Source organism: Rana temporaria, chromosome 11 (genome assembly GCF_905171775.1).
Source record: "Rana temporaria chromosome 11, aRanTem1.1, whole genome shotgun sequence".
Lineage (NCBI taxonomy): Eukaryota > Metazoa > Chordata > Amphibia > Anura > Ranidae > Rana > Rana temporaria.
The window spans coordinates 18,731,587-18,755,396 of NC_053499.1; the positions used below are offsets into that span (position 1 = coordinate 18,731,587).

The 23,810-nt window shown below is 46.4% G+C and overlaps 1 protein-coding gene across 2 annotated transcripts in view; it reads right to left on the reverse strand.

The window, feature by feature from the left end:
* The window catches only part of LOC120917081 (catalase-like), a 70,080-nt gene that overhangs the window by 15,152 nt on the left and 31,118 nt on the right, over nt 1-23,810 (reverse strand). For both annotated transcript variants that reach the window (XM_040328094.1, XM_040328093.1), the window contains 4 exons: nt 21,109-21,234; nt 18,721-18,912; nt 16,355-16,507; nt 14,517-14,655 (listed from right to left, as the gene is read on the reverse strand). In XM_040328094.1, the coding sequence (XP_040184028.1) occupies nt 14,517-14,655; nt 16,355-16,507; nt 18,721-18,912; nt 21,109-21,234 (610 nt within the window). The remainder of the gene's footprint in view (nt 1-14,516; nt 14,656-16,354; nt 16,508-18,720; nt 18,913-21,108; nt 21,235-23,810) is intronic.

A 23,810-nucleotide genomic window follows, 5' to 3' on the forward strand; every position in this document is an offset into this window, starting at 1 on the left:
GGTTCTGAGGCAAGACTACCCTCAGATCCCCTTCCCGGGCTGGACACTGGTCGCGCTGGCTTGGCCCCCCAATCAGCTCGTGAGGTACGCGACAAATATGTTGAGTACTTCATGGGTCGGGGGGCCATTGCTATGCCAGATCATATTTCTTTCTAATTCGGCCCCCAAAGAAAGGAATATTCTAAAAAATAATAAATAATTAGACCATTGGACTTTATACAGTTGTTTGTCATTAATGCTTTTTCTCTTTTTCTGTCTTCCTGGTTCTCTAACTAACTTCTTCAATTGTAATGCATAATTGATTTCTCCACTTTTAGTAACTAACCACATTTTGCACAGTATTCACTCATCTACAAACAGGGTATTGAGTCTAGAAATAAGAAGCAACTCCATTTGTAAATGTTGAGGTCAAGTTTTTTTAATTTTTGCTTGTTCATGACCCCAAAAATAATTTTATATTTTTTTCATTACTCCCTGCTTTTGTACTTAGGAGTCTTCAAAAATTTTTTAAATTTTTTTTTTTTTTTCAGGTAATTCAACCAAAAATATTATGCAGATTATACATTTATTAACAAGTTCACTTTTTTTTTACTCAAATATAGTTAGATTTATTGTTTACATATATATATATATATAGATTATATTTGGTGGGGTGTTTACCGCCTTAAATTTTTTTTTGGCCATATTTTTTAGGCACAAAAAACAATAATTTTTTAACCATTTTTTTTGTTTTTGGTGTGTTTTTCTAAAAGAAAATTTTTAGGTGAGAATTTGGAGTCAAATCTCTACTTCACTAAATTCAGTGATTAGAGAGATTTATAATTCTATATATATATTTTTAAAAATTTTTGGCGTTGTTTATTCTTTATGGTCTAAACTTTATAGTATCCCAAAATGTTCAACATGGTCAAAAAGTAACAAAATCCAATTCCAAAAATATAAAAACTCACAACAGCAGTCAGTCATGGTGTGCTTTCACACTGGAACACGCCAAAATTGGAAGATACACACATTCAGTGCAAACTCGCCAAATGTCATTGGTTCAACAGACAAATGGCCACATGTGCTATCTGACATCATGGGTGATCAATGTCTGTGTTTTGTGGGAGCAAACCCTTCCTCTCAACTACTTGAGGATGGAGGAGGGGGTTGGACCCACAAAGCACAGACATTAGATATTCTGTGATGGCAGATAGCACATGTTGGCACACTGTGTGTGTATCTTCAAATTTTGGCGTATTCATTATTCAAACTGTAAAAATGTTTGTGGGGGCGGGGGATGGGCGGGGGGTGTTTCAGTCTTTGACACGGCCCATCATGTCAATAATGTTCTTAAAATTAGATTCGATGACCATCATTCTTTGCCGCATATTGTCCATTTCCGTGCTGCATTCCAAAAGGACATTTGTTACATTCTGTTCCATGAGAAACATCCTTTCACGCATATTGTGCATTTCAGTGCTGCACTCCATTACCTGCTGAATAATTATAGCAGCACTTGCACGTGAAAATATTGGCACACCATCCTCCTCCCCTAAAACAAAAAAAAAAAATGGCATTTACAATATTATTTTTCAATGAGGCCTATCTACATATGTTTTTTTGAATCAAGCTAGGGTGACACTGACCTGATGGGCTTCTCCTTTCCACCTCTTCGACATCTTCTATCACTCCTCCTTCTTCCACCACCTCCCCATCATCTTCAATCACTCCTCCTTCTTCCACCACTTCCCCATCATCTTGGACTCCTCCTTCATCCATCAATCCACCTTCTTTCAATTCGCCAAATTGTTCTTCCGCCACTTGCCCTTCATCTGCTATGACTTCTAAGTCCAAAATTACTTCTTCCTCCTCTCTTCCTTCCTCCTTTCTTCCTTCCTCCTCTCCTTCCACATCCTCCTCTCCTTCCACATCCTCCTCTCCTTCCACATCCTCTTCTCCTTCCACATTCTCCTCTCCTTCCACATCCTCCTCTCCTTCCACATCCTCCTCTCCTTCCACATCCTCCTCTCCTTCCACATCCTCTTCTCCTTCCACATCCTCCTCCTCCTCCACATGTTGAGATGGCAGATTTTGGCCTTGTCTGGCCCTCTCTGCCTCCTCCAAATGCTGGCGACTTCTTTCCCCTGAAATAAACCAAAAAAAATGTAGACTCATCAGCACACAGATATTGGAGAGCATAAATCGCACACATTGCTTAGAAGATGCTTTCATTTAGTTACTTTTATCTTTCACCAAACCTACATTTTGCAATTACTTCTATATGGCAAGCTCTGATCCTGCCCCTTTTTAGCAAAGTGACACACATGGATGTCCCCCCTAAACTGTATTTCTGGGAGACCCTACCAAAACCCATTTTTGATTTGGGGAGACACAGGTGCTCTGCATTGCAGATGTGAAAACATCTGCTTTATTACCATATTATTTCTAGAACTAGCTTTTACACAATGTTTACAAACAAAGTTTTTGGCCAGTGAGCCATGTCCAGGTGTGTTGTTCCTGGAATAACCGAGCCTTTCTGATAAACTATGTGATGTTACGTTGTTTACTAAGAACACTGTTTGTAAATATGTAGTTATTTATGTTCTAAAAAATAAATAACAACATGTCTTTAAAATTACAAGCAGGCCAAGGAGGCAGATGGTGAAATATACATGGCAACACATTATTGCAGACAATCACCACCCCCCCCCCCCAACCCCAATATATATTTACTTACTTTTACGCAGAATTTTAAGTATTTTCTTCATCTGATGTGGCTCCCTCAATTTTAAGTCTGACCAGCGTTTCCTCAGCTGTTCCTTGGACCTGGTGATCCCAAACATCCTCTGCATTCTCCTCGCCACCTTGTCCATAATATGTGCCTTTCGGCGGTTAGGGGTCTTGTATGGCCCTAATTCACCATCATAGTCCTTTTTTCGCATGATGTAAACTAACTCCACCATTTCCTGGAACCGCATATTAGTGGCTTTATATCTTCTTTTCCTTGATCGGGACGTCCCTGCCTCTGTCCCTTCACTTGTGGCATGAGAGCATCGTGCCCGCTCGTGTGACATCGCCATCTTTCCTTTCCCACAGAGATTATGGGCGTGGAAAAGATGAATTCTTACGCCATGGGCGGAGAAGAGGGCGGCGTTTAATACATACGCGGAGTGTAGAGAATGCAAACAACGTGTTTACGTCCGTTACGCGGAGAATCTTCGAGCGCATCCAGAACATACACAGTTAACGCCATATTTCCTAAACTCATTGATTAGGGGCCTCGCAAAGGTGACGAGGGCGGGGTTTCATAAATACGCGGAGTGTTTAAAAGGTTTACGCCGTGATTACGCATCTTACGCGGTAATTAGGCGAGCGTGAGAAACGAGGAGCGAGAGACAGGAAGGTAAGGAAATTAAAAATGTGATCAGCAGAGGCCTTGAAAATGTAGACACATGGGATGGGGGTTTGGGCTGTTGGTTGCACCCTTTTTAAGCTATTCTGTCTATGGGGTACCACAATGTTATTTTGGTATCCAAATGCTTTTGGACACCTCACAAAATAGAGATGTGAACAATGCTGTACCTCATTGACAAGTTTTTGAATGGTGTATTCAGATCAGGCAAAGTATTGTTCAAGTGTTGGTTGTACAGAGGTCATTAGGAAGTGTCTTTTATGTCATCCATTGTCAGGGGTATGAGATTTACACATGAAAGAGTGCCTAGATGAAAACTGTCATTTGTAAGCATTGTTTAATTTAATATATTTAAAATATTTACTGCAATGTGAACAATGGCTCTGCATCTAGCAAATCAATGTTTGGTACAAGCAATGCGGCCGAGCTGCCAATCATTGTTTAAACAAGAGAGACTGTGTTTGGAATTAGATATAGGTAATAAATTTGAAGACACATATTAGATCAAGGTCAACGCTGATCCTTTGGAATATTTATTTTTCTGTGGTTTATGTTTTTGTAATCTAGACTCAAAAAGAAATATAATTTTGCAAAAATTGCAATGGACCTCCTACAAAGCAAGGAATCTATAGAGGCCTTACTTCAAAAATACCAGGACACGCCCATCCTGTGGAATTCAAAACACTCGTTATATTGCAATAAAGAGGTACGAGCGGCAGCACTAGAAGAGCTAGCAAATTATATGCAAACTTGGGTGCCAGGATGCACTGCCAACATGGTGAAGGATAAACTTGCCAACCTCAGAAGCACATACAGGAGAGCATACAAAGCTAATAAAATCAAAAAATCGGGAGCAGCAGCAAGACAAGCAAAGGAACCCAAACTGTGGTATTATAAACAGATGGCTTTTTTGCGGGACGAAATGGAAGGCAGGAAAACGATGTCCAGTCTTTCTTCCAACCTTTCCTCCATGCTACCTTCCAGCGGACATTCCCCAGATGACCACAGCCCTGCAGAGTCGGAGGAAGAGGGCCTGGCTGACAGAGATGCAGATCTGCCACCCTTCGATGAGGAGGTATAGTAGTTTCCTCTATATTTATGGCGTAAATAATTCTTGGTGGATTAATGATTAGATATTGTAAAAAAAAAAACCAAGCTGGAAAAAAGCAAACAAAAAGGTGTACAGACAAATAGGTGTCAGGGATGACAACTGCAGGGGTCAGAAGTAGAGTGTATTCAAGTAATAATGAACAGAAAATACTGAACGAAAAACATGAAAATGAGTGTGGTTTTATTTAGCGAAATTGTAAAAAAATTCTTTTTTTTTCCACACAGGAAGAAGAGATCAGCCAGGAGGTGGCAGATCCTCAGGTGTCTGTCAGCCAGGAGGAGGCCGGGGTCAGTGGCAGCCAGGAGGAGGCCGGGGTCAGTGGCAGCCAGGAGGAGGCCGGGGTCAGTGGCAGCCAGGAGGAGGCCGGGGTCAGTGGCAGCCAGGAGGAGGCTGGGCCCAGTGGCCTGCAGCAGGTCCACCCGGCCAGGAGAACCACCACCAGCCAGTCTTCTCCCCCCCAGGTGAGGCCATCAGGCCGAAGGAGGCAGTTGAGGCCTGTGGAGGAGGCAAGCCTCCGCATGATCCAGGAGGCAAGCGCCATCATGAGGGCCCCCCTCAACCCCACAGAGGCCTTCAGTGCCTCATTGGCCCATGATTTAAATGAAGGGGAGGAGGACCAGAGAAGACTGGCAAAGGCCCTGATGAACCAGGTCCTTTGGTGGATGCAGAGGGGCCTGCTGACCCCAGACACTGGGCTATGTGACCCGGCCCGGCTTGCGGAACACCATCCTCCTGCTGCCACATCAACCCCACCTGCAAGACCCCGTGTTCGATCCGCTGGAAGGCTGCCTGGAGGGAAGGCTGGAAAGAGGAGGAAACGTTGATTTTCTGCCTTCCATTTCCTTCCACATAAAGGACATCTTGTTTGTACTACCACAGTTTGGGTTCCTTTGTTTGTGTGCTGCTGCTTCATATTTTTGTGTTTGGCTCCTGAGGCTTGGAAGTTTATCCTTCACCATGTTGGAAATGCAAGTTTGCATATAGTTTGCTATCTATTCTAGTGCTGCTGTTCTTTTTATTTTTTGTGATGACATTTGCCTGAATAAAAGGCCTTTTGCTTTCATTTGAAAACATGTCTATTGTTTGATATACTGTGGGGATTATTAGGCAGCAAACCTTTAATAAATATACAATGGGTAATTTACAAAGGACACACTCCTTGGGGGGGGGGGGGACATTTGGTGTGCCAACATGGTTTAATATTCTCTAATGAAACACCAACAAAAAAAAAAAAAATTTAAAAAAACATGTAAAAAAAAAAAAGTTTAAATGGTGACATAACTAGAAACAAAAAAAGAAATTAAAAAAATGCACATTCCTTTACAAAAATGACTACTCTAAATTATGGAGGACCACCAACCAAAACACACGTCTGGCATAGAAAACATTATTAAAGGATTACATCACAAGCAAGAAATGTGACATTTCAGTATGGGACAACTCTATTGAAATTGCATCAGCAAGAGAACGGGGTTATTCTAGCAAGAGAAGAATTAATAAAACGAGGCTTTAAAATGTGGTTTAGTGCGCCTTTTTAAGACATTGTTCTCTTGCTAGAATAAAAGGTTTCTAATGACGAATGTGCCATATCCCAAAGAAACGCGAGTTTTACCTGAACGAGCGCTCCCGTCTCCTCATTTGGACTGAGCATGCGCGGGGTTTTTGTACGCTGCTTTTGTGTACAGACGACCGAACATGTCTGACGGACACGATTCCAGCAGACTGTTTTAAAGCAAGACCAGGAAACAGTTGTTCGTTGGAAAACGGTCTGGCCGACGATTGTTTGCTGGAATTCTGTACGTTACTGCCTACACACGAACGAACATGTCCGCTGAAACTGGTCCGCGGACCAGTTTCAGCAGACATGTTTGGTCGTGAGTACGAGGCCTAAGGCTTTTTCAGCGTAACGTTGTTCCTGCTTCTATGAGGCGCACGCAATGTTAAGTATGGACGTCGTTCCCGCTTCGATTTTTTAATTTTTTACGTCGTTTGCGTAAGTCGTTCGCGAATAGGGAGGGACGTAATTTACGTTCACGTCGAAACCAATACGTCGTTGCGGCGTACTTGGGTGCAATGCACACTGGGATATGTACACGGACGGCGCATGCGCCGTTCGTAAAAAACGCCAATCACGTCAGGTCATCACACATTGACATAAAACACGCCCCCCTCTTCCACATTTGAATTACGCGGGCTTATGCCGGCCCCATTTACGCTACGCCGACGCAACTTACAGAGCAAGTGCTTGGTGAATACTGCACTTGCTCCTGTAAGTTGCGCCGGCGTAGCGTAAATACCATACGCTGCGCCGCCGTAACAATGCGCGCCCCTACATGAATCTAGCCCACGATGTATATCGGTAAGGTCACATAGAGAACACTAATACCTGTCTCTAGACAGCCATCCACACAGTATAGGAAGTTTAGGACAGGATGCATCGCTATGCAAAAGCTAACCGATGCATAAAGCAGATAAATATGTGAATTAAGGAAACCACAAAAGTTACAGGAAATGTGTGACGTCATTGCAAGTTATATGTATACTGTCAAAACCTACAGTATAGACGGGGCATTTTGGCTCTGGCATGACTCGGGCTGATTGCCACGTTGGCCAATGTGAAATAAAGATGGCTTTCCTAAAAGTTTGGTGTCCCGGAGTCGTTCCTGGCTATCTCCCGCTTTATCGCCAACGATGGGACTATAATTCCTCCCACTGACACCAATGATGGGACACTATTCCTCCTAGTAATACCAATGATGGGGCACTATCCCTCCTCCTCCTGATCACAGGCACTATGCAACTGAAAACCACACCTAAGGCATTGTTCACACTCACTGATGCTGGGCATGGAACATTTTCTACCCCCACTGGCCACAATCTGCCCCCTCCCCCAAAAGTCTGAAGGACAGTAAACTAGCCCTTTGCTTGGAAAGTTTGAAGATTGTTGCCCTAGGGCAACCTGTGACCCAAGTGCCCTCCTGTGACTCCGGTACACCCCAGAGCATCCTGTGACCCCCAATGCTCCTTGTGACTATAATACACCCCAGAGCATCCTGTGACCCCCAATGCTCCCTGTGACTATAATACACCCAGAGCATCCTGTGACCCCCAATGCTCCCTGTGACTATAATACACCCCAGAGCATCCTGTGACCCCCAATGCTCCCTGTGACTATAATACACCCCAGAGCATCCGGTGACCCCCAATGCTCCCTGTGACTATAATACACCCCAGAGCATCCTGTGACCCCCAATGCTCCCTGTGACTATAATACACCCCAGAGCATCATGTGACCCCCTCAATGCTCCCTGTGACTATAATACACCCCAGAGCATCCTGTGACCCCCAATGCTCCCTGTGACTATAATACACCCCAGAGCATCCTGTGACCCCCAATGCTCCCTGTGACTATAATACACCCCAGAGCATCCTGTGACCCCCAATGCTCCCTGTGACTATAATACACCCCAGAGCATCCTGTGACCCCCGATGCTCCTTGTGACTATAATACACCCCAGAGCATCCTGTGACCCCCAATGCTCCCTGTGACTATAATACACCCCAGAGCATCCTGTGACCCCTCAATACTCCCTGTGACTATAATACACCCCAGAGCATCCTGTGACCCCCAATGCTCCCTGTGACTATAATACACCCCAGAGCATCCTGTGACCCCCAATGCTCCCTGTGACTATAATACACCCCAGAGCATCCTGTGACCCCCAATGCTCCCTGTGACTATAATACACCCCAGAGCATCCTGTGACTATAATACACCCCAGAGCATCCTGTGACCCCCAATGCTCCCTGTGACTATAATACACCCCAGAGCATCCTGTGACCCCCTCAATGCTCCCTGTGACTATAATACACCCCAGAGCATCCTGTGACCCCCCAATGCTCCCTGTGACTATAATACACCCCAGAGCATCCTGTGACCCCCAATGCTCCCTGTGACTATAATACACCCCAGAGCATCCTGTGACCCCCCAATGCTCCCTGTGACTATAATACACCCCAGAGCATCCTGTGACCCCCAATGCTCCCTGTGACTATAATACACCCCAGAGCATCCTGTGACCCCCAATGCTCCTTGTGACTATAATACACCCCAGAGCATTCTGTGACCCCCAATGCTCCTTGTGACTATAATACACCCCAGAGCATTCTGTGACCCCCAATGCTCCTTGTGACTATAATACACCCAGAGCATCCTGTGGCCCCCAATGCTCCTTGTGACTATAATACACCCCAGAGCATCCTGTGACCCCCAATGCTCCCTGTGACTATAATACACCCCAGAGCATCCTGTGACCCCCAATGCTCCCTGTGACTATAATACACCCCAGAGCATCCTGTGGCCCCCAATGCTCCTTGTGACTATAATACACCCCAGAGCATCCTGTGACCCCCAATGCTCCCTGTGACTATAATACACCCCAGAGCATCCTGTGACCCCAATGCTCCTTGTGACTATAATACACCCCAGAGCATCCTATGACCCCCAATGCTCCCTGTGACTATAATACACCCCAGAGCATCCTGTGACCCCCAATGCTCCCTGTGACTATAATACACCCCAGAGCATCCTGTGACCCCCAATGCTCCCTGTGACTATAATACACCCCAGAGCATCCTGTGACCCCTCAATGCTCCCTGTGACTATAATACACCCCAGAGCATCCTGTGACCCCCAATGCTCCCTGTGACTATAATACACCCCAGAGCATCCTGTGACCCCCAATGCTCCCTGTGACTATAATACACCCCAGAGCATTCTGTGACCCCCAATGCTCCTTGTGACTATAATACACCCAGAGCATCCTGTGGCCCCCAATGCTCCCTGTGACTATAATACACCCCAGAGCATCCTGTGACCCCCCATGCTCCTTGTGACTATAATACACCCCAGAGCATCCTGTGACCCCCAATGCTCCCTGTGACTATAATACACCCCAGAGCATCCTGTGACCCCCAATGCTCCCTGTGACTATAATACACCCCAGAGCATCCTGTGACCCCCAATGCTCCCTGTGACTATAATACACCCCAGAGCATCCTGTGACCCCCAATGCTCCTTGTGACTATAATACACCCAGAGCATCCTGTGGCCCCCAATGCTCCTTGTGACTATAATACACCCCAGAGCATCCTGTGACCCCCAATGCTCCCTGTGACTATAATACACCCCAGAGCATCCTGTGACCCCCAATGCTCCCTGTGACTATAATACACCCCAGAGCATTCTGTGACCCCCAATGCTCCTTGTGACTATAATACACCCCAGAGCATCCTGTGACCCCCAATGCTCCTTGTGACTATAATACACCCAGAGCATCCTGTGGCCCCCAATGCTCCTTGTGACTATAATACACCCCAGAGCATCCTGTGACCCCCAATGCTCCCTGTGACTATAATACACCCCAGAGCATCCTGTGACCCCCAATGCTCCCTGTGACTATAATACACCCCAGAGCATCCTGTGGCCCCCAATGCTCCTCGTGACTATAATACACCCCAGAGCATCCTGTGACCCCCAATGCTCCCTGTGACTATAATACACCCCAGAGCATCCTGTGACCCCCAATGCTCCCTGTAACTATAATACACCCCAGAGCATCCTGTGACCCCCCCCCCCCCGCTCCCTGTGACTATAATACACCCCAGAGCATCCTGTGACCCCCAATGCTCCTTGTGACTATAATACACCCCAGAGCATCCTGTGACCCCCAATGCTCCTTGTGACTATAATACACCCCAGAGCATCCTGTGACCCCTCAATGCTCCCTGTGACTATAATACACCCCAGAGCATCCTGTGACCCCCAATGCTCCTTGTGACTATAATACACCCCAGAGCATCCTGTGACCCCCAATGCTCCCTGTGACTATAATACACCCCAGAGCATCCTGTGACCCCTCAATGCTCCCTGTGACTATAATACACCCCAGAGCATCCTGTGACCCCCAATGCTCCTTGTGACTATAATACACCCCAGAGCATCCTGTGACCCCCCAATGCTCCCTGTGACTATAATACACCCCAGAGCATCCTGTGACCCCCAATGCTCCCTGTGACTATAATACACCCCAGAGCATCCTGTGACCCCCAATGCTCCCTGTGACTATAATACACCCCAGAGCATCCTGTGACCCCCAATGCTCCCTGTGACTATAATACACCCCAGAGCATCCTGTGACCCCCAATGCTCCCTGTGACTATAATACACCCCAGAGCATCCTGTGACCCCCGATGCTCCCTGTGACTATAATACACCCCAGAGCATCCTGTGACCCCCAATGCTCCTTGTGACTATAATACACCCCAGAGCATCCTGTGACCCCCAATGCTCCTTGTGACTATAATACACCCCAGAGCATCCTGTGACCCCCAATGCTCCCTGTGACTATAATACACCCCAGAGCATCCTGCGACCCCCAATGCTCCCTGTGACTATAATACACCCCAGAGCATCCTGTGACCCCTCAATGCTCCCTGTGACTATAATACACCCCAGAGCATCCTGTGACCCCTCAATGCTCCCTGTGACTATAATACACCCCAGAGCATCCTGTGACCCCCAATGCTCCCTGTGACTATAATACACCCCAGAGCATCCTGTGACCCCCAATGCTCCCTGTGACTATAATACACCCCAGAGCATCCTGTGACCCCTCAATGCTCCCTGTGACTATAATACACCCCAGAGCATCCTGTGACCCCCAATGCTCCTTGTGACTATAATACACCCCAAAGCATCCTGTGACCCCCAATGCTCCCTGTGACTATAATACACCCCAGAGCATTCTGTGACCCCCAATACTCCTTGTGACTATAATACACCCCAGAGCATCCTGTGACCCCCAATGCTCCCTGTGACTCTGGTACACCCCAGAGCATCCTGTGACCCCCAATGCTCCTTGTGACTATAATACACCCCAGAGCATCCTGTGACCCCCAATGCTCCTTGTGACTATAATACACCCCAGAGCATCCTGTGACCCCCAATGCTCCCCGTGACTATAATACACCCCAGAGCATCCTGTGACCCCCAATGCTCCCTGTGACTATAATACACCCCAGAGCATCCTGTGACCCCCAATGCTCCCTGTGACTATAATACACCCCAGAGCATACTGTGACCCCCAATGCTCCCCGTGACTATAATACACCCCAGAGCATACTGTGACCCCTCAATGCTCCCTGTGACTATAATACACCCCAGAGCATCCTGTGACCCCCAATGCTCCCTGTGACTATAATACACCCCAGAGCATCCTGTGACCCCCAATGCTCCCTGTGACTATAATACACCCCAGAGCATCCTGTGACCCCCAATGCTCCCTGTGACTATAATACACCCCAGAGCATCCTGTGACCCCCAATGCTCCCTGTGACTATAATACACCCCAGAGCATCCTGTGACCCCCAATGCTCCTTGTGACTATAATACACCCCAGAGCATCCTGTGACCCCCAATGCTCCCTGTGACTATAATACACCCCAGAGCATCTTGTGACCCCCAATGCTCCTTGTGACTATAATACACCCCAGAGCATCCTGTGACCCCCCAATGCTCCCTGTGACTATAATACACCCCAGAGCATCCTGTGACCCCCAATGCTCCTTGTGACTATAATACACCCCAGAGCATTCTGTGACCCCCAATGCTCCTTGTGACTATAATACACCCAGAGCATCCTGTGACCCCCAATGCTCCCTGTGACTATAATACACCCCAGAGCATCCTGTGACCCCCCAATGCTCCCTGTGACTATAATACACCCCAGAGCATCCTGTGACCCCCAATGCTCCCTGTGACTATAATACACCCCAGAGCATTCTGTGACCCCCAATGCTCCTTGTGACTATAATACACCCCAGAGCATCCTGTGACCCCCAATGCTCCCTGTGACTATAATACACCCCAGAGCATACTGTGACCCCCAATGCTCCCTGTGACTATAATACACCCAGAGCATCCTGTGACCCCCAATGCTCCCTGTGACTATAATACACCCCAGAGCATCCTGTGACCCCCAATGCTCCCTGTGACTATAATACACCCCAGAGCATCCTGTGACCCCCAATGCTCCTTGTGACTATAATACACCCCAGAGCATCCTGTGACCCCCAATGCTCCCTGTGACTATAATACACCCCAGAGCATCCTGTGATCCCCAATGCTCCTTGTGACTATAATACACCCCAGAGCATCCTGTGACCCCCAATGCTCCCTGTGACTATAATACACCCCAGAGCATCCTGTGACCCCCAATGCTCCCTGTGACTATAATACACCCCAGAGCATCCTGTGACCCCCAATGCTCCTTGTGACTATAATACACCCCAGAGCATCCTGTGACCCCCAATGCTCCTTGTGACTATAATACACCCCAAAGCATCCTGTGACCCCCAATGCTCCCTGTGACTATAATACACCCCAGAGCATCCTGTGACCCCCAATGCTCCCTGTGACTATAATACACCCCAGAGCATACTGTGACCCCCAATGCTCCCCGTGACTATAATACACCCCAGAGCATCCTGTGACCCCCAATGCTCCCTGTGACTATAATACACCCCAGAGCATCCTGTGACCCCCAATGCTCCCTGTGACTATAATACACCCCAGAGCATACTGTGACCCCCAATGCTCCCCGTGACTATAATACACCCCAGAGCATACTGTGACCCCTCAATGCTCCCTGTGACTATAATACACCCCAGAGCATCCTGTGACCCCCAATGCTCCCTGTGACTATAATACACCCCAGAGCATCCTGTGACCCCCAATGCTCCCTGTGACTATAATACACCCCAGAGCATCCTGTGACCCCCAATGCTCCCTGTGACTATAATACACCCCAGAGCATCCTGTGACCCCCAATGCTCCCTGTGACTATAATACACCCCAGAGCATCCTGTGACCCCCAATGCTCCTTGTGACTATAATACACCCCAGAGCATCCTGTGACCCCCAATGCTCCCTGTGACTATAATACACCCCAGAGCATCTTGTGACCCCCAATGCTCCTTGTGACTATAATACACCCCAGAGCATCCTGTGACTATAATACACCCCAGAGCATCCTGTGACCCCCAATGCTCCCTGTGACTATAATACACCCCAGAGCATCCTGTGACCCCCAATGCTCCTTGTGACTATAATACACCCCAGAGCATCCTGTGACCCCCAATGCTCCCTGTGACTATAATACACCCCAGAGCATCCTGTGATCCCCAATGCTCCTTGTGACTATAATACACCCCAGAGCATCCTGTGACCCCCAATGCTCCCTGTGACTATAATACACCCCAGAGCATCCTGTGACCCCCAATGCTCCTTGTGACTATAATACACCCCAGAGCATCCTGTGACCCCCAATGCTCCTTGTGACTATATTACACCCCAGAGCATCCTGTGACCCCCAATGCTCCCTGTGACTATAATACACCCCAGAGCATCCTGTGACCCCCAATGCTCCCTGTGACTATAATACACCCCAGAGCATCCTGTGACCCCCAATGCTCCCTGTGACTATAATACACCCCAGAGCATCCTGTGACCCCCAATGCTCCTTGTGACTATAATACACCCCAGAGCATCCTGTGACCCCCAATGCTCCTTGTGACTATAATACACCCCAGAGCATCCTGTGACCCCCAATGCTCCCTGTGACTATAATACACCCCAGAGCATCCTGTGACCCCTCAATGCTCCTTGTGACTATAATACACCCCAGAGCATCCTGTGACCCCCAATGCTCCCTGTGACTATAATACACCCCAGAGTATCCTTGGAGTGGTTTCCTCTCACTTCCTGTCCTTGTTATGGGACAGGAAGTAAAGGAAAATCTCCCTAATGAGACAGAGATGGCACAAAAAAAAAAAAAACAGACAGGCATTGCAAAGCTCATTTATATCCCCAAAAAAAGTTTGCCTTTAGTTTTACTTTAATAACAATAAAATAACACATGATCCACTCGCACACAGATAAAGTGCTCTTACTTGGATGAGCGAACATGCACATCGGACCGTCCCTCTGGTAGTGACAGGCATTGGCTGACCGGGGACTGTTCACTGGAATATGCAAATAATTTGGCCCCAAGCGGTACCTGTGAGTGTCCGGGTAAGAGAACAGACGGCCCTGTGAACCATAAAATAATGTTTAGGCTTTGACAAAGGGCCACATATACCAAATCTCCTGAAATTAGAACTGTTTGTGTTGCCCAAACTCCCCCCGATGTGGGGGGGGATGAACTTCTGCTCAGATCACTTAGGAGATTCAGGCGGAAATGAGAGCGAGTACCTGTCAAAACCAGATACTCATTCCCCCCCAAAAAATTACATATCCAAACATTGAAGAGGAGGGGGGGGGGGACTTCAGGGAGTTCCGTCGGAGATCCGGTAACGTCACGGACACCGGCGGGGCTTGCCGTGTCCATCTGAAGGGCTCCTTTGCTGTGCCTTCATATCTGCATGCCGGCGGGACCTTACTATCTGCCACACGCAAGGGCTGTTACACTTCCCTCTATCAACCTGGAATTCTACAGCCATCCACTGAGAGTTGTGATAGTTCCCATTCACGGGACATCTACATGCCGACGGACTGATGTTAACCCCTCCTCATCTGGATTCAGCAGTGGTATCGTTGTACACATTTTTATACCAGTATCATACTTAGCTACATGTTTTTATGACTGATTTTGTTACCGTTTGGTATTACTCGCACCATTTTTTCAGTTTATGTAGCTACATCGATTTTATCTCCAGTGCAATATTTATTTGGTTACCTACTTGAAGACTATAAAAGTTTTAATGCTATTCCCATCGAGCGCTGCCTTTGTGTGTTTTTTGTATCCTGCTATCCATTTTTCCAGTGGTTGGTAGCTGCACTGGGAATCGGCCTGCAAGGAGATCAGCTAAAAGAAGTTGGATCTGCATGTGCGTTATAATTAATCGAAATTAGTCGATTAATCCATAAAAAAAATGATTAATCGAACACAAAAATTTTGATCAGTAACAGCCCTATTTTTTTATATATATTTTTGGGGATATTTATTATAGCAAAAAGTTAAAAATATTGAATTTTTTTCAAAGTTGTCGCTCTATTTTTTTTTTTTTTCTTTTTTTTTAGATTATAATTCTTTTTTTTATTTTAAAACAAATCAGTACAACACATATATATATAAAAAAAAATAAAAAATACATAACAGAACATTACATACAGCTCTATTTTTGTTTATAGCGCAAAAAATAAAAACCGCAGAGGTGATAAAATACCACCAAAAGAAAGCTCTATTTGTGGGGAAAAAAGGATGCCAATTTTGTTTGGGAGCCACGTCGCACGACCGCACAATTGTCAGTTAAAGCGACGCAGTGCCGAATCGCAAAAAGTGGCCCGGTCATTGACCAGCAAAATGGTCCGGGGCTTAAGTGGTTAATGACCAATAAGTTGTTCAGTGGACATAAATTAATCAATTTTTTGTTCGTTTTTTTCTACATATACCTAGTGCAAACAGTTCAGACGGAAAGCACATTAACCTTTCAATTTATCGTTCGTTAGAAAATTTCCAAACTTGTTTTTTTCGTCTCAAAAACGTCCCAACTATTTGCGATTTTTTGTGCCCATAACTGGCTAAAAAACGAACAAACTGGCCAAATGACAGAATTTTGGACGATTTTTTTGTATAGTGTATGGCCAGCATCAGCAGCTTTCCTGAAAAGTCATACACAATTTTGCCACAAGATGGCGATAAGACATAACTATATATCGTACCAGTTTAGCATTGGTACAGGATAGCTCAGCTCAATGACCAATTCCATCATTTTACATTTCCACTGACCTGCAGCATTTTATCTGGGCTCGGCTCGATGCCAGGGGGCATGTTGCTTGGATCAAAGGCAATCTGCTCCACTTCAGCAAAGTAGTTTTCTGGGTTTCGGTTCAGCACAAACTTTCCAACACGGATCAGCGGGTACTGCGAGTGGGGCCAGACCTGGTGAGATAGAATAATGGGTCAATCTGGATGTCACTTCTGACTTGCATAGTGCTGAAGATACAACATTAAAATGACTCTATATTTGGTCTAAATTGAAATTGAACTGTTCTTTAGCCCTGGTTCACACCTATGCATTTTTTTTTTGCGCGTTTTCAAGTTTTGCAGAAACACACTACAGCCCATTTACCATGGTTTCCTATGGGTCACGTTCACATCGCATTTTATGGAAAGGGCCAGGGATTTTTATCTGGTTTTTGGTTACATAGACTTCAATGGATCAAAAACATGTATTGAAAAACGCAAAATGCACCTGCAGGTGGGAATCAGGCCTTATGCCGCGTACACACCATCACTTTATGTGATGAAAAAAAATGACGTTTTTAAAAACGTCACTTTAAATGACCATGTGTGGGGGAAAACGTTGTTTTATGTCTTGTGAAAACCGACAAAAAAAAATTGAAGCATGCTTCAATTTTATGTGTCGTTTTTTACTTCACAGAAATTGACCATGTGTAGCAAAAAACAACGTTTAAAACAACGTTTTTACACCCGCGCATGCCCAGAAGCTAGTTATGAAGCGAGCTTCAATGGAAAAACGTGGTGAACGTAACCTCGCTTTGCTAGAACATTGTGAAAAAACGATGGTGTGTAGGCAACTTCGTCTTTGGAAATTGAAGTTTCAAAAACGTCGTTTTTTACTTCACAGAAAATGTCGTTTTTTTTCATCAGATAAAGTGATGGTGTGTACGCGGCATTTGGCTGAATTCACACCAATGGCATTTTTAGTGTTTTTTGCATTCTGCAGATTTGCTCTACAGAACGTGTTCCATAGGAATCCATGGTAAATGGACTGTAGTGCAAATCTGCAAAACGCACAAAATAACAAAAAATGCCTAGGTGAGAATCCAGCCTAAAACCCCCAACTGCAGCCAAACTTTTTTTTTTTTTTTTTTTTTTCGTTTTTTTGGATACAGTGAGAAAGGGTCAACTTTTTACTGTCTGTGTATTTTTTTACTGTTGTTTGGAGGAAATCCAACTTCAAGTCTATAATTCAGGGGCGTCGTTAGGCCCGGGCTTAGGGGGCTGGAGCACCGAATGGGTCCCCATAAAGCCCAGAGTCCCGGGCATTTAGCTAGCCGTTGTTAGCCCTGAGCAGCGAGCACCGGGACCGTTCTGATCCCGAGTGCCGCCGCCCCGAGACCGAGTCCTGCCGAGTGCCGCCGCGCTGATTGTGGCCGAGTTCTGCCGAGTGCGATAGCAAGCTGGTCCCGCATTCTGGAGCCCAACGCCTATGATGGACATCCCACTGATCCAATGCCGGGACCGCGGGACGTGTGACGTCCATCATAAGTGCCCGAAGCCCCAGAAGGCGGGAATTACAATACCGCGGCGCCGCGATGATCCCCACTCAGAGCTCGGGGCGGGCGGCTCACGCATCGATCAGGAGAGATCAGGCCAGCGGAGGAGCGATCAGGTGATAGAAAGGTAAAAGGCCACTAGGTCCAACAGGCAGTAAAATAAATGTAAATGCAAAATGCAAAGTCAGGTAGGTGTATGTATGTCAGGTAGGTAGGTGAGTGTATGTAGGTCAGGTAGGTGAGGTCAGTGTAGGTCAGGTAGGTGTATGTATGTCAGGTAGGTAGGTGAGTGTATGTAGGTAAGGTAGGTGTATGTATGTAAGGTAGGTGTATGTATGTATGTCAGGTAGGTGTATGCATGTCAGGTAAGTAGGTGAGGTCAGTGTAGGTCAGGTAGGTGTATGTATGTCAGGTAGGTGTATGTATGTCAGGTAGTCAGTGTAATGGTCAGTGTGTCAGGTAGGTGAGTTTAGTGTTCAAAATTGATGTGCAATGGTAAGCCAGGCAGCAACCAAAAGTGAGCTTACCCCCCCCCCCCACCGCCCAGCCAAAAAAACCCGCGCCATGACCATCCCGGATCCAAAACCGCGCTGACTCCGCCCCCCGGTGCCGGCCTCGGGCTGAAGCGCCGCCGACGTCTACAATGGCCTGGTCATGAAGGAGGGTAAATCTTCCGGAGGTCAAGTGATTAAAAGGGCCCCATATATATGTACTATCCAATTATCCTTTAAATGACCCCCCCTCCCAACAACTGATGGTCAGGATTTCAGGATTCTACATTCTCACTATATAAAGGGATAAAAAGGTACAAGCTTTGTTAGAGTAAGGGTCAAAAGAATTAGGTTCACTTACCTTGGTCAAGTCAAAGGGATTGAAAGGACATTTCTCTGCTTGCTTAAAGGTCATGACCTGGATGTACATTGTCCAGGATGGGAAGTTCTTCTTGTCAATAGCTTGGAAGAGGTCCCGGGTTGCATAATCAGGGTCCTTCACCACCAGTCTGTCTGCTTCTTCCACTGTCAGATTCTTGATACCTTGGTTAGTCTGCAAAGCCATTCAAAACATTCTCATTAAATACATTAGCGAGTGGCAGCGCAGCCATATAAATACCATTGTAGCGTTGACAGTGCTGAGATAAAACCAACTCTGGTACTCCTATTCTCCTGAGACACCGCTGGTGATTGGCTGAGCCCAGGTACCAGGTTTGTGTGGCTGTCTGTAGTCGTGCCTAAAGCATGTAGGAAAGTGCTTGCATGGCTGAGCAACCTCCAATGTCAATAAGCACGCTAGTTGAACCCCAGGATAGGCAAATAGGCCCAGATTCACAAAGACTTACGACGGCATATCTCCAGATACGCCCTCGTCAGTCCGAATAAGCGACGTCGTATGTATGCGCCTGATTCATAGAATCAGTTACGCATTCATTCTGCCAAGATACGAGCGGCGTAAGTTTCCTACGCCGTCGTATCTTGGGTGCATATTTTCGGTGGCGCTTCCGTTGATTTCCGTGTTGAATATTTAAATGAGCTAGATACGCCGATTCACGAACGTACGTGCGCCCGTCGCATTTAGTTACGCCGTTTACGTAAGACATACGCCGGCGTAAAGATAAAGCAGGTCTCTAGGTGGCGAAGCCCAATGCAAAGTATGGACGTCGGAACAAGCATATCTTTTTACGTCATTTGCGTAAGTCGTTCGCGAATAGGGCTGTGCGTAAGTTACGTTCACGTCGTAGGCAGTGTGGATACGTCGTTCGTTCAAAACGTCATTTACGTGGGGTCATGCTTTATTTACATAAAACACGCCCACCTCTTCACAATTTGAATTAGGCACGCTTACGCCGGCACATTTACGCTACGCCGCCGTAACTTAGGACACAAGTGCTTTGTGAATACAGCACTTGCCTCTCTAAGTTGCGGCGGCGTAGCGTAAATACGATACGCTACGCCCGCCCACACTTACGCCACCCTACGTGAATCTTGGCCATACTGTCTAAAGACAAGTCATGTGTATTCTCCCTTGTATCATGGTGTGACAGTTCCTTTATGATCTCCTTTGGGTTTATTAATATGCACAAAGCCAGAGGGCTTATCTAAGCAATTTATTCAATTTATATCCAATTACCATGCAGCTGGCCTATCTAGAAGACATTGTTGAATAAGAATGTGATGTAGCCAGCTAAAAGTAACTCACCACTATTAAAAAAGTAATAATGAGCAATGCAGATGCTTTAGCAGACAACATAAGGTATGTCACCAGCCTGATCGACAGATTTAACCACAAATCAAGACCATGGATCAAGACCAGTACCATCACTCTGTAGTCATCATTGAGAGGCCACTGGCTAGCCACCATTGGGAGGTCACTGTTTAGTCATCATTGGGAGGGCATTGGGTAGCCATCTGTGGGAGGCCATTCAGTAGCTGTCATTGGGAGGACACTGGGAAGCCATCATTGGGAGGCCATTTGGTAGCCATCATTGGGAGGCCATTTGGTAGCTATCATTGGGAGGTCACTGGCTAGCTATCATTGGGAGGTCACTGGCTAGCCATCATTGGGAGGTCACTGGCTAGCCATCATTGGGAGGTCACTGGGTAGCAATCTGTGTGAGGGCATTCAGTAGCTGTCATTGGGAGGCCACTGGGTAGCCATCATTGGGAGGCCTTGGGGTAGCCATCTGTGGGAGGCCACTCGATAGCCATCACTGGGAGGCCACTGAATAGCCATCATTGGGAGGCCTTGTGGTAGCCATCTGTGGGAGGCCACTGGATAGTCATCACTGGGAGGCCACTAAATAGCCATCATTGGGAGGCCACTGAGTAGCTATTATTGGTAGCCCATTGGGTAGCCATCATTGAGAGGCCTTTGAGTATCCATCTGTGGGAGGCCATTTAGTAGCCATCATTGGGAGACCATTAAGTAGCCATCACTGGGAGGCCATTGGGTATCACCATTCCTAGAAGGGTGATATATCAATGTACATACTAACTCATAGAAAGTCAGTATTTGCTTAGCCTATCCTGGGAACTGTAGAAGGCTCAGGACAGAGGAGTGTTGACAAGGTAGGAACAGGGGACCTTATAGTGCCTGCTACAAAGTTTATGTTGATTACTACAGAGTCCTAAACACAGGGCACCCTCTAAGCATTAGCTGTGGATGAAACAGATGTGGGATGCTGGTGATAACCAAAGCACACACAATACCATGGGCCACTATACATTTCCATAAAGTCACCCTCACCTTGTAGTGGAACTTGCAGTACACAGCCTTCCCTTGTGCATTCACGAGCTTGAAGGTGTGAGATCCATATCCATTCATGAACCTAAATCCATCTGGAATACCACGGTCACTGAACAGGAAGGACACCTGGCAACAACAATGACACTTATTACATTTTGCAGCGTTTAGGAGTGTTTCTGCTAGAAATAGCCTAAAGTAGTGTGCAAGGACACATCTAGGAGCAGAAAAACAAATGCTAATAAGCTTAAAAAAATGCTAATGTGCATAGAGCCTTAATCAGTCGCTGCAGCCAATCAGCTGTAGCACTGATCAGTGTATTCTAACAGTAGAGGATGGGGGAATCTGTTCTTTTGTTTTTGTTCAGCCTGCTGGCTGAACAAAAAAACAATACTCCATAATGACAGCATGAAAGAAGTTTGTTTGAAATATTTGCAAATTTATTAAAAAAAAAAAAAAAAAAAAAAAATCACATGTACACAAGTATTCACAGACTTTGCCATCACGCTCAAAATTGAGCTTAGGTGCATCCTGTTTTCACTGATCATCCTTAAAATGTTTCTACGTGTCTGTGACGGTAGTAGAGAATATCCCCGTCAAGCATTCCCTTCTTCCCATAAAAGACCATACATGAGCCAAAGCTTAATGCTGGAACAAGACACCCTTTAATGGTACCATGCTGCTAGTTATATACAGTTTACAAGCTAATCATCAATCAAAGAACAATGAAATCTCCACCCCCTTTCCACACACTGGGCTCCCATACAGATTATAGTTAGACACTTTGGAGCCGACCCTGACAAGGCACATTTCTTTAGATGATGACATCAGTGAAGTTAATTACTACAACGAAGCAATCAGAATAATTAACATGAGCCAATTATCGAATCATTTAGCCTGACGATACAATACACATCTCTTAAAGCGGGGGTTCACCCTATTAAAAAAAAAAAAAAAATTTTATTCTAGCATTACATTCGGCATCGTAGCGCGAGCTACAGTATGCCGGTCTTACATTTTTTATCCCCGTACTCACTGTGCTATTGTACATTGAAGATTCCGGGGAATGGGCGTTCCTATGGTGAGAGAAGGTGATTGACGGCCGGCCCTGGCACGTCACGCTTCTCCGGAAATAGCCGAAATAGGCTTGGCTCTTCACGGCGCCTGCGCATAGCCTGTGCGCAGGCACCGTGAAGAGCCGAGACCTACTCCGGCTGTCTTCGGGGAGCGTGACGTGCCAGAGCCGGCCGTCAATCATCCTCCCTCTCCATAGGCACGCCCATTCCCCGCGGGAGTCGGAATCTTCAATGTGCAATAGCACAGTGAGTACGGGGGTAAAAAATGTAAGACCGGCATACTGTAGCTCGCACTACGATGCCGAATGTAATGCTAGAATGATGTTAAGGAGGGTGAACCACCGCTTTAAGGGTAAACACAGGTCTTCTTTACACACACAATAGATCAATTACCCTTTAGAATAGAGAGCTGGCTGGGGATGGGACATTAACATTTCAACAGTCTGTTATGCAGAGGAATGAGTCATTCGGGTCCCCATGAAATCACCTTCTACACATAACACACAGACATTAAAATAGCAGGGAGAGAATTAAACTGAAGCATATAGGCAATTGCATAAAAGTCCTTCACAGTGTCACAGAATAACATTTTACCCTTTTATAGGAGACTTTCTACACAGCCGATAGAAGTCTGCCCTTTTTATAGGTCACCCATGCGAGTCCTGTTATTTACTACTTGCCATTAAAATCTTATGGCCATCTTAATATTAAAAACAAATATCATTATGAACCAGATACGACTACAGCTTAATGCATGTGAACAGATATCAAAGTAAATGATATCTTATGGGCAGGGTGTGCATTTTGGTTCCTTGCCACCTGCTAAAGTGCTGACTCATTGGTACAATGGTGATACGGTTGGTGTATCTATTTATCTCAGGCTACGGTCACACTGCCATTGAAATGGGGCCATTGGCAGGCAGTTCAGAGCCCTGTTGATTGCCCTTCAAATGACCAACAATTAACAATGAGTCCATTGCTGAGCACATAAAGGCGGTTGGTGGGCACATTACAATTTAGCTTTATCCTAAGCCATAGGGTCATAGGCATGGGCGCTAGTAGGCTGCATTGATGGGCACTGGTAGGCTGCATTTATTAGCCGCTGGTAGGCTGCAGTGATGGGCGCTTGTGAGGCTGCATTGATGGGCGCTTGTGAGGCTGCATTAATGGTCTCTGCTGAGGCTGCATTTGATGTGCAAGAAAGGCCAGTATTCACAAAGCACATGCTCCGTAAGTTACGTTGGCGTAGCGAAAATGGGCCGGCCTAACCCCGCCTAATTCAAAGTAGGCAGGTAGTGGGCGTGCTCCATTTAAATTAACCGTGACCCCATGTAAATGAAGGGCCGTTCGTACGGCGCATGCGCACGCATGCTCAGAATCACGTCGCAAATACTCCCTACGATACGACGGCTCAATGCGTATGACGTGAACCTAACTTACGCCCAGCCCCATTCACATACGACTTACGTAAACAACGTAAAATCCGATGGCACTTCTGACGTCCATACCTTGCATGGGCTGCGCCATCTTTTTGGTGGTTTATCTTTACGCCGGAAAAACGCCTTACGTAAACGGCGTAGCTTACTGCGACGGGCGTACGTACGTTCGTGAATCGGCGTATCTAGCTTA